This window comes from Trichoplusia ni, chromosome 13, assembly GCF_003590095.1.
Source record: "Trichoplusia ni isolate ovarian cell line Hi5 chromosome 13, tn1, whole genome shotgun sequence".
In the NCBI taxonomy this organism is placed as follows: Eukaryota; Metazoa; Arthropoda; class Insecta; order Lepidoptera; family Noctuidae; genus Trichoplusia; species Trichoplusia ni.
The window spans coordinates 5,707,632-5,719,288 of NC_039490.1; the positions used below are offsets into that span (position 1 = coordinate 5,707,632).

An 11,657-nucleotide genomic window follows, 5' to 3' on the forward strand; every position below is an offset into this window, starting at 1 on the left:
ATCAGAATTCAGGTTAATCTTCTCTATATAGTCTCACCCGCAAGTCATAGAGCTGCGCCAGCGCGTCCTTGTTGTGTTCCTTGGTCCCGATGCGCTTGAGTATGAGCGCGAGCTCCTCGTGCACTGCGCGCGGCAGCCGGCCGGCCGCCAGCGCCGCGTTGTTGGGCGGGACCGACGCTAGCACCGAGCCGCCGTTCAACGCGTCTGATGTGTTTTCTTTCTTTTCGTCTAGCTTCAATTGCTGTGGGATATGAGAGTCTAATTAATACATGACTGACAACTTTTTAGGGTCTGACATGTGTGAAAAGTTCTATATTTATCATAACTTCTGAATGATTTTAAGATTTTTACAAAAAATACAGCTACAACATCTTGAAATTGTTTTTTCTTTATAATTTATCTATTTTAGAAAAGCCTCTGTCGTAAAGGGCAACTTTATTGTTAGCTTTGACTGAAGATTTCGTCAATTAAAAAATATTTACATATTTATATCTTTGGGTATGAATAATTACCTTCAGTACTTTAAGTAGATACGGGTACAGGTCAGAACCATTTAGATCAGGTATTTGTGTGAGATGGTTTGTGATGGAACCACCCTTCATCTTGACTAGAGTATGTACCAACGTTTTCACTGTCCTGTAATAAAAAATGTATTTAAGGATGTAAAGAAAAGTGACGCCATATTGCCGCAACGCATTGTCGTCCATTTATTTCTAGTCGCACCTAAAGAAGTTTTACTTCAAATTCTCTTAATAAAGGAAACGGATTTTTTCTGCTACTGACTTTGAAATGACAAGCTTCGTATCCACTAGGCAACGTTGCAAAACATTGTACGTTGTCGAATGGCGCGCAACATAACGCGCGTCGTTTTATTCGCAAAATAAAAGTTCTACGGAATTGCGCATTACACGATTACACAATATTATGTACTATTTACACCACTGACCTATACGGCGTATCACTAATATCCGGGTTCTTCTTCCAGTAACTGTTGGGATAAGCCTTATAGAACAGGTGTATCCTGTACAGCACCGCGTCATAGTCTATGGAGTTCACGTCCCAGGTGGAGATCATCTTGAGGGTCTTCCAGAAGCACTTGAGGAGAAGGTCTTGGTAGCGAGGGTAGGCAGGGTCTGAGACGCCGATGGACTCGTGTAGAAGGGATACTATTGCGCTGTTGAATAAAATGTGATAATGATTATATCGGGTGGATAATTCGTCCTCTCCTCTAAAAACGAATTTTGCTGTGCCCGACAGAGTCCATAATTGTTTCTCTTAATTTAGCCACCAGCCTTGTACACATTATGGAACTTGATCGATAGTTTTTGATCGATTCTTAGAATAGTTAAGTAAGTAAAGTAAAAAAAACTCCGGTAACGCTTAACTCACGCGCATTTATCGGGATAGTACTAGTATTAGTAGTACTAGTTTCGGACCCAACGAAGCTGGCGCGGTAAACCGTTATTCAATCAAATCATTATGAACTAGCGTTACAAAAGTTATTGTAAGAAGTATATCCACTCACCACAATAGCGGCGTCCTAGGCGAATGCTCGAGTACCCTGACACACACATTATTCAGTATGCGCACGAGTCGCTCAGCGTCAGGGCCGGTCCCGGTCGCGCCCGTGCCCGCGCCAAGCAGACGTAGTAGCTCTCCGACTAGAGAGCACAGCGCCGCTTCGCCTACGTGAGAACCGCAGCCGGCTGTTTCGTAGAACTGTAACATTTAATGTATTGAGTGGAGTAGAGGTTGACGGAATTCGACAATAGGATCATGTTATAGTTGACGTAAACTTAATTAATGTTAAATGTTATGCATTGAATGTAGAGAGGATAGTATTCGAAAATAGGATCATGTTAAAATTGTTGCGAACTCAATTATATTTTATTTAATCTTAATCAATCTTTAGAAGTCATGCCCGTCGAAGCGTATCCGCAAGGATATGGAGCGCAAATAAAAAAAAATTGGCATATTATGTGAGTGGCCGAGGGGTCGTGACTGAAATCTTTTTATAAGGAATTTAAAGGGTACGAAACAACAGCGGTTTTCTTTTAATTTGATCAGTTTTCGTTGAGGATTAAATAAAGTCAAATTTCAAGGCACGTTTCGCATGTTAGCTTGTGCTACAAAAATGTCGGAACTTGTCGGGTTTGTTTGTTAGTTGGTTGTTTATGTTGGGCCGCCACCAGCCGCGTGTGTATGCTAGTGTATACGTACGGTGGTGAGCACGCTGGCCAGGTACTTGTAGGCGGGCAGCGCGTCGTGCGGCGGCGCGGCGCGCACGTGGCGCAGCTGCGCCGCGATGGCCGCCACCAGCCGCGCCTCGTGCGCCGCCAGCGCGCCGCCGCGACCCGACACCAGCGCGCCGGAGATCAGCGACAGCGCGCGGATGGCCGCCTGCGTGCACATCAAATATATATAAATGAAGAACAAACGACTAAGGCTCTAGACAGACGAATCGCATTTCAACTGCAATCCAACTGCAGATTGCATTCCAAATGCATTTTGAATGCAGTTGACTTGACTGCAAAATGCAACATCGAACAACCTGTACGTAAATAACTATCGCGTAGCGGCCATTTGAGAGATTAAATCGAATAAGCAATACTGTCAGGTTGGGACAAATGCAACGTGTACGAGGCTTTGTAGGAGGCGCGCGATGCTGGCGTCGCATTAAGTAGATCCTAGGTTTCAAACTGCCTACAGGACAAAATCGAAGGCATATGACTGAAAATGTGCGATTAATCAAAAGATATAGAAGATAAAAGAGGTTTTAATGGTACGTGTTTGACTACGCACCTCCGCTAGTCCGCTGTAGGTACGACTTGTACTTGTGGTATTACTATTGCGCCAAAAGACCAGGCATGAGACATGAGTTCACACCTACAACGTACTTTAATGCTTAAAGCCAGCGCGAAGCGTCGTGATGCCGTAAGTAGGTAAACCTAATTGCCTGCTATTCGTAGGACTAATTCCATGAATTGACTTTTGTACAGAGTAATCACAATTATAGTTACATTTTTATTATTTTGTTTGTTTGAAATATAAATCTTACTATTTGCGACACCTATCATAACTCATGTAATAATATGATTAATGCCTACAAGCCCTAATCATGTGTCAAATGAAGCGCCGCGCGCCGTGCTGTAAAAATTGTAAGTGACAAGCTTTTTTTTTCAAAACGGAGATTCCACGGAATAACGGTTAAAAGATCAGAAATGCTTAAAATTCAATTATTATTATTCTTTCTTTCCAAATTTGGTAGAGTTGACATCTTAATAAAATGTAAAAATTGTAAAAAATAATATTCTGTTATTAATAAGTGACTAACTAACTAAGTGTGACAAAACAAATAACTTACATTTAGATCTGGACTGGCTATGGAGTGAATAGTGTCTGCGAGCAGCGAGTCGTCAACCTGCGTGGGCAGCGAGTGAGGCTGCGCCGGCGCCGCGAACTGCGGCGTGTGACGCGGCGGAGACATCGCTACCATACTAAACAAAACCATAGTCATCATCCTAGCCTTTTCCCAACATAATTGTGATTGGCTTCCAATCTAATCGGTTTCAGCGAAGTACCGGTGTTTTACAAAGAACGACCATCATCTGACCTCCTCAACGTAGTTACACCTAGCAACACATCGATAATGAAATTAGCTTCTCTATATTGGAGCCCCTTATGGATGCGGACTGCGGAGTTTTCGAATTTTCTTGGTCAGTATGGTAATGTCATCCAGCATCTTTGGCTTTGATGTCCAAAAACCTAAATATCAAGTTATGTTCGATAATTTTTGCTGAAAGAATGAAGCGTGTCGTCATATCTAGAAGTATTTAATACCTTTCAATCCCTTATCCTTTTGAAATTATTTTAATTATGTTCTAAATTCTCTTCCTCGCCTATACAATATACACAATATTCACAAATTACTGTTGAGGTAGTGTAATACAACAGTTATCAACAGTTAGTACCTGGTCCTGATGGGCTGCTGCGGCAGTTGCGAGCGCACCCGCACGGTGGGTATGGGCTCGTCCAGGAAGTGCAGGTCGATCTCGGCCACGTCGGGGCGGCGCAGCACGGGCACGGCCGCGTCCAGCTGCGCGATGAGCTCGGGGTCCAGGCCGAACGGGCCCGACACCACGCGGGGCTCGGGGGCCGCGCTGCTTAGATAATGTCATTGTGTTACAAAACATGCAATACTATAATAATAATATGAAAAGCTTATACAAAGAAACTACTGAATCTATTGTAATGACAGTTGGTACACAGATAGTCTAGAGACTGAAAAAGGACATAGGCTACTTTTAAACTGAAAAAAGGGTGGTAAGGGGGGGGGGGGGATTACTGGGTGTCAAAGTTTATAAGTATTTTTTTATGGATTAAGTTTTAAACTTTAGGTTGAATTATGCTGTTAATATAAAAGAACTAAATATGAGCCTGCGGATTTTGGATACTTTGATTTTAAGGGGGGGTGATAGCTAATACAGGTAATCTGGGACCAAAGCTAAATTTTACGTGAAAATTATAGAAAATTAAACTTTAAATATAATAAGTACTATTTTACGTGAAAATTGTAGAAAATTAAACTATAAATATAATAAGTACTTACGGCTTGGGTGGTGGCATTTGAATAGGTTCTTCCTCTTCTTCTTCCTCGTAATCCACGGGCGCCGTGTCTACTGATATCACGCGCCGAGGCGGTTCAGGCTCCTTGTGCAAAAGAATTTAATTAATACTGAAAATCGCTCTTATACAAATAACAAATAATGTTCTATTATACGTAGTTCTTCTATATGTATCTTGGCTTCTTCTTTTCGTAGCTCCTTAGCATTTCTAAATTCTGATCTAGTATAGTTACCGGCACGTGATTTTTTGGGTCCCTTTTGCGGTATGAAGTGAGGCGCGCGGCGGACTAAGTGCTGTGATTGGTCTGCACGGCATCGCGTCTTAGCCGTCACTTGTGATTGGTTGAAATTCGTTCTTTGCTGCAGTTGCATGCACGACAAGACGACGAGTACGCACAATTCATTGGCGTTTTATTTTAAGATGCACAAAGCGATCTCCACTCTTCCGCCGAGCGCTCAAGATCCGTGCCGGTAACCATACTTAATTTCATCTAAAGCGCGTGAGAACTGAAGCGATTGCGCTATTGCTGAATGGGTTTGGAAAAAAGAGCTTAGCTGATCCCAATATGAATCAACCCATAAGCGTCAGCCGAATTAGCGACATTTGTTCAAAACAATGATTAATGAACCATTCGGGAGGAGTATGCCCGGCATAAGCAGCAGTAGACGAATATCAGCTGATGATGATGATATTGATGATGATGAATGGAACATTACAAACAGAAACCATAAACACAATTATATTACTACAGCATGTGCAATGTATTTACGATTATACATATATGTACGAGATTAATGGCAAGCTAGGTAACTATGTTCTAGTATATTAATAGAGCGGTGTTAGTTACATACTTCGTTTACCTCTTGCGGTATCTGCACGGGGCGGCCGGACGCGGACAGCGGGACGAGGTTCGAGCGCCGGTTCTCAGCGCTGCGGGACTTGCTCGCGCGTTTAATGCGTTCCTCCAAAAGGGATAGATCCTTGTCTGATATCTAGAATGATTTAATATGATTTATGATGTGAGTAAGGGTGAATTCACTTTCTATAATATTTAGTATCATTTTAAAATTATAGATAAAATCTTGCCTCATGTAATTAACAAATGATCTCACATTTATTGTAAGACAAGTCATATTGCATAGCATTTTCGCTATCATACGAAATTTGATTGTAAATGTAACGAGGATAACTTAAAATAAATGCAAAATTACGATAAAATTTCTTAATGCGGAACTTTCTTTTTATAAAAAAATGTAATCTAAAACAAAATTGACACTCATTCCTTATACCTAAAATCAATCAAAGAAATCCATCTCACCTGTCCAATCATCTTGTAAACCTTCTCTCCTTCCAAGAAGTAAGCCGAGGCTACGCAGTTAAGCGCAGCGGACCGCACGGCGTTGTCCCTGTCTCCGATGTGTCGCGCTAACTCCTTGAGGGCGCCGCCGCCGCCGCTGCCCATCACCGTCGAACCGTACGTCTCGAGGAGGTGGCCGATGCATTCGAGACATTCTGATGATTAGAGTATTGTTTAGTAAATAATGTTTAAATAATGTCAGTTAAAGATGAAGAGTGAATGAAGCAAAAAAGAAAATCTTGTAGAAATATGAAACAAAACTCTTATCAGAAAAGAATAATTTACGTCTTTTCTAATGAACAAAAGAAAAAATCCTTCGTTAAAAACAGTTGTTAGATAGTGAAATCAGGACAGTCTGAAAATTTAATCATTATGTACACAATATAAACAATTTTAGCCTCTCAAAAATGATACAAGATGACATTGTGATACTAAATTACAATACACTACCATAAGCACCAAAATATATACATCGCAAAAAATTAAATCAAGTGAAATATCTCAGTGCGACTTACCAGCCCTCTGTCTAGCATTCTTGGACTTCAATCCCTCCATCAAATACCCGAACAGCTTGGTAACAGAGTAGACCACACATATTTGTTTGAACAAAGCTTTCACGCCGTTACGAACTGTGTCTTTAGGATCTCCCACCTACAAACCAGGAAAATATTTCACTAATATAATTCAAGCTAAAACTGCAATATTACTGATTAATGAACACTTGACAGATAAAACAATCATAATACTAAAGACGCGAATAACGAGTCTTAGTGATATCTAAACAATAATTTATTGTTATCAAAGACATATTCCTTTATCAGTAATACATACATAATTATCAATAATCAGCTGATAAACTTACCTTGAGAACGAGATATGGGATAAAACAGTTGGCTTCATACTCCGGCATCGTGTAGTCTGAGTCCATCAAATGAGTGAATACTATGGACAGGTATTCGAGACCCTTTAGGATCACTGAGGGGTTGGTGTCGAAGAATCGTAGGGTTAGCCATTTGAGTACTAGGTCGAGGTTAGCCATTAACGCTTGGCCGTTTTCGTGGAGATCTTCTGATAAGGCCTCAATTGCTTTTAGATGGTATCTGTAGATATGCATTCAGTTATTTATATTTATCGATTAGTAATCAATATTATAGATTAGTAATAATTATAGACTATGAATGCTAATATCACTTTTCCCTGTCGATGTGAAGAGCAATTTGCATGGTACTCATCTTACAACAACATTCAGTTCAGATTAAAAGTAATGAGTGGTACAAAATAAGGTATATTTGAGTTTATTGGCCACAGACATATCGAAAACCGTGTTGTTTAAGAAAATTGTACTTGTTCTACCTTTTGACTCCACATTGGTTTTCCGATAAGATAGTTAATTATATTATATATTAGATTATGTTACTCTTACCTGAAGTCATTATGGAACATGTTAGCGACAAGTTGTTTGTTCAGTCCGGCAGTAGCCATTTGCTCCTTCAGAAGCTCAAAGAATTCCTCGCGAGGGGTTGTGAAGTTCCATTTCAATACTGTTGCATAAATAACACGTTATTTAGTATATTTGTTTATTTTAAGATTTAATATTATGCACACTTGGGATGTCTACTACTGGTTCTCATTTCTCATGCACAAACTGTATGTGTATACCTACAAACATTATGTTGGAAATTACTACAAAATTCGCATGCTCAATATCGATAACTTGTATTTTTCAGTTCTATTATTATTGCATATTTATAAACAAAGCAATTTATTGCAATTCAATCAAAATGAAATAATTCATGTCTAAATAAATGTCATAACATTGATAGAAACTTATGTCAGTTGTTACAGTTTTTTAGCAACAATATGATGTTTATTAAGACAAGAACAGAAATACACACATAATATCACGCAATTAAATACATCTTATACCTCAAAAATGCAGTGCAAATAACGCTAAGTGCATTATATATCCCTCGCAGCAAAAATGTATATTATGGAGTAAGTTTTATAAACATGGTTTTTATGCAGACATTTTAGAATTGACGGTGTTGAAACTTTGTTGTTTTCTTGATCAAATAATATGAATCAAAGGCAGAGAATAGTAACCAAAACTAAACAAATATTTAATGTATGGTATGTTGGTTAACCTTTGAGTTTCTGGTCGTCAATGATGCGTTGGTTCTTAGCGTTGTTGTTTGGTAGAAGTGGGGAGAAGTCTTCGTCATCTTTCTTGTTGCGGTTGGATGCTGATGTTGGTTTCGCTGGACCCTACGATGAGGTAAGTTAAACATAAATATTATCACAACCAAAAATGTTATTCTAAGTGTCGCTAAAGTAGATGTCTAAATATTACTTAACATACAACTGAAAATTAAAACAAATTGAACTTAGAAATTCTGTCCTAACGGGAGAAAATGACTCACGCTTTAAGGGGGTTTCACAAACATTATAGTCACATACACAAGCATTCATGGATCACACAAAAGCTTGTACTTAACGGGGATCGAACTCAAGAGACGTCGCGTCTAGTGGATGGTGACCACAATCACTCGGCTATCCGTGTAGTATATTGATACGTTGGTTTAACTAATATCTTACCTTCCCCTTAACAACAGCGCCTTTCTTCTCGGCTTCCTTCTTCAGTGCACCTGCGGACTTGACGCCGCGCGGTTCTTCCTTCTTGGCCTTGGTCGGTAGAGGCTGGACCGGTAAACTAGGCCGGGCCTTATCCAGAGCTGCTAACACCACCGTTTTGGAGCCAGGCTGTTTATGGACAACAATGGTGGTTGAATAATTTTGAACCTTATTTCATGCGGCATAAGGTGGAAATAATTAAAACTTGCCGCAGGTCGCTCCTACTTGGTCTTTATCAGTAGCCGTTTTACCGGCTAGCATATTTTAAACTTGCATTTTCCGTAATAAGTATTTGAAGGACCACTTTTTATAAAGACAAATGTGATTTTATTTACGTACTCTTAAATCGAGATCGACTCTTTAAGAAGTAAGAACTGGATTTATACTTCCAACTCCTCCATAAAAGGTACTTATACCACATAGTCTCCTAAACATTGATTCCCCGCGTACCTTAAGCTTGTCGAGCTGCTTGTGCATGGCCTCGTAGCCCAGATGCAGCATGACGGGCAGCACGCAGTCGGCCGTGACCTTGCGCACGTCGGCCGCGCGGTCCTCCAGGCTCGCGAACAGCAGCGGCACGCACACCGACAACTCCTCGCGGGGAAACGACTTCGGAGGGACTGCGGAGTAGTAACGATAATTGTTGTGTAATAAGCTAATTATAAAGTTCCGGCGCGTGCTTAAATCATAACTAGTTCAGTGTAAACTGAGCCAAAAATCTCAAGGTAAATTATTTTTTTAAAAACAATAGATCTTGAATTAGAACATAACAAAATGTTTTTTTCGGAAACAAGTATTGATACCAAGATTAAAACATTATGACTGTGTAATAATTTGTTCTAAAACACCTTTTAAAACCCTCACAGTACCTAAAGATAATTTACATTTTTATGTTTCAATTTATAAAAGATATGTGGTAAATTTTCTAACCAGGCCAAGATCTCACAAAGCAGTACAAACTATTTAACTGCGAGTTCGAAAATTAACTTTAATTGAATTCTTACAAATACCAGCATTTCAAATTATGCTAATGGTAGAATATTTAACAAATGTTTTTTTTAACTAAAAGTCTGTTTCACAATCAGTAATTAGCTGCTATCTGGCAGATAAAATGAAAAATTAGACACTATTTGTATGAAAAAATTTGTCAAGTAATTTAACGGGAACTTATGTGGCAATAGGGATGATGACTGGATATAAAAAGAAAAAATCTCATTAGTCCCTCAGTTAGATAATTGAAAAGTATTGGACACGTATTTTTTCCTTTTTCAGTAAAACTAGAATTGACAATGATTAACTGCTTTAAAATTTAGGAGAGGGGGCTTGTGACGTAACGATATGGTAAAATTTATACTCAATCGAGACGTCACGCGTAAGTTTCATTCACTGTAAATTGGTCAATTTATGTTGGAGGGACAACTTAAAAAATCGTATCCATTATTATACAAAAAACTACAAGACAGACACTGCAAAAAACAATTGTCATCATCCCTATTGTGAAACTGGCCCTAATCTCTATCTTTATCTTATCTGGTCTCAACCGCGTCGGGGCGCAGTGCCCCGTCGCCACGTACCGTTGGGCAGATGCTCGGCCAGCCACTGCAGCAGCGTGGCCCGCAGCAGCGGGCTGCCGGCGCGCAGCGCGTCGTGCAGCATCTCGCCGTCCAGCGGCGCGGCCGGGCCCGCCTCGCGGCACCACGCCTCCACGCACGACACGGCCGCCGCGCGGATCCACTGCTTGCTGTCGCCGAACGCTGCACGAAAACAAGCGGGATATAATGAATGCCTCTTTAAACTATGAGCTATAAATTCATGCTGCAGACCACGACTTATTTCGGAGTAGAGTACGATATTACAATTTTTTAGTTTATCCCAAACTTTACATTGAAAAAAAAAGTATTCTAATTTCATGAAATATGCAACTAACTCTCATCTACTAAACATTTCTATTCTTGTTATGTTATATAAAATGGTTCCCCATAACACAAATATTCAACCTAGCACGATCATGACTTCAAAATATCTATAGAATAATGTGTTTTATCAGTAAAAGATTAATATTATCTCTTGATTTTCACGATATAACTTCATAGGTAGAGTCTCCCGGTCTTTTTTAAGGGCGTACACGGAGACAGGTCCAATATTCGGAAGCCTTGTGGAGAACTTTAATCTAAACTATGATAGGGTTTTACCAGGGGTCATCTACACCATCTACTATCTATTATTATTTCACATTATCTCACTTACCTTGAAAGAATGCTGGGAAGAACGTCCTGACATGAATTTTACACTTAGACCCCATCGCAGTGGCCAACGCCTCGCATATCTGCAGCGCGCTCTGAGCGAGCTTGGAGTTGGAGTCCAGCAGTCGCGCGGACAGCGCCGCCGGTAGCTCGCCGAGAGACGACTTGATCGGAGCCGAGTTTGTTACTATCGCCTTCACTTTGTCGAGGCCTTCGTTACGGACCTATCAATGATAAAATAATTTTTAAGGAAGTCCATTTACTTATTGTCACTATCGCCTTTAGTTTGTCGTTTTATCTATCTCAGTGATGAAGAAATTGCTTTTTCTTTTTGCCTAAAATGTAATTCGATGGATATTTTCTTCCATTAATAAATTATACTACTATATTATATAATCCGATAAGAACTTCGTAACTAATGAATTTTTATACCACATCCCATTATCAGCCTATAGACACTACTAACTATACAACCAAAAATTAAAAAAGCCTATGACTAATTAATAATTTCCCTTTGTTAGAAATACATAAGTAGCTAGTGTCTCACCTTCCAGTTCTTATCGTTGATCTCTGCGATGAGGGCGTCAGTGATGAGCGGCGCGATGTCTGTCCGCGGTCGGTTGTCGTCCACTACGACCGGTTCTTCTTCTGCGGCGTCTTCGTAAGCCTCCTCTATATCGTCACCCACTGACGCCTTGCTTGCGGACTGGAGAATTATATATGATTTATAATATGCTTAATAACTATAAGGGGAACTGGGTTTTAGAAGGACAGTATGAAGTGTTGTTGGGTTTAAAAAT

At 40.0% G+C, this 11,657-nt stretch overlaps 1 protein-coding gene across 3 annotated transcripts in view; it reads right to left on the minus strand.

Annotated features, from left to right (window-relative positions):
• The window catches only part of LOC113499822 (protein mini spindles), a 36,820-nt gene that overhangs the window by 4,011 nt on the left and 21,152 nt on the right, over nucleotides 1-11,657 (minus strand). For 2 of the 3 annotated variants that reach the window (XM_026880365.1, XM_026880366.1), the window contains exons 15-33: nucleotides 11,405-11,563; nucleotides 10,862-11,081; nucleotides 10,189-10,368; nucleotides 9,065-9,234; nucleotides 8,579-8,743; nucleotides 8,128-8,248; nucleotides 7,407-7,524; nucleotides 6,846-7,083; nucleotides 6,499-6,634; nucleotides 5,945-6,138; nucleotides 5,478-5,618; nucleotides 4,610-4,710; nucleotides 3,972-4,160; nucleotides 3,365-3,497; nucleotides 2,221-2,400; nucleotides 1,526-1,719; nucleotides 947-1,174; nucleotides 513-636; nucleotides 38-241 (exon numbers count right to left, since the gene is read on the minus strand). In XM_026880365.1, the coding sequence (XP_026736166.1) occupies nucleotides 38-241; nucleotides 513-636; nucleotides 947-1,174; nucleotides 1,526-1,719; nucleotides 2,221-2,400; nucleotides 3,365-3,497; nucleotides 3,972-4,160; nucleotides 4,610-4,710; nucleotides 5,478-5,618; nucleotides 5,945-6,138; nucleotides 6,499-6,634; nucleotides 6,846-7,083; nucleotides 7,407-7,524; nucleotides 8,128-8,248; nucleotides 8,579-8,743; nucleotides 9,065-9,234; nucleotides 10,189-10,368; nucleotides 10,862-11,081; nucleotides 11,405-11,563 (3,195 nt within the window). The remainder of the gene's footprint in view (nucleotides 1-37; nucleotides 242-512; nucleotides 637-946; nucleotides 1,175-1,525; nucleotides 1,720-2,220; nucleotides 2,401-3,364; nucleotides 3,498-3,971; nucleotides 4,161-4,609; nucleotides 4,711-5,477; nucleotides 5,619-5,944; nucleotides 6,139-6,498; nucleotides 6,635-6,845; nucleotides 7,084-7,406; nucleotides 7,525-8,127; nucleotides 8,249-8,578; nucleotides 8,744-9,064; nucleotides 9,235-10,188; nucleotides 10,369-10,861; nucleotides 11,082-11,404; nucleotides 11,564-11,657) is intronic. The other variant, XM_026880367.1, reaches the window with a different exon arrangement.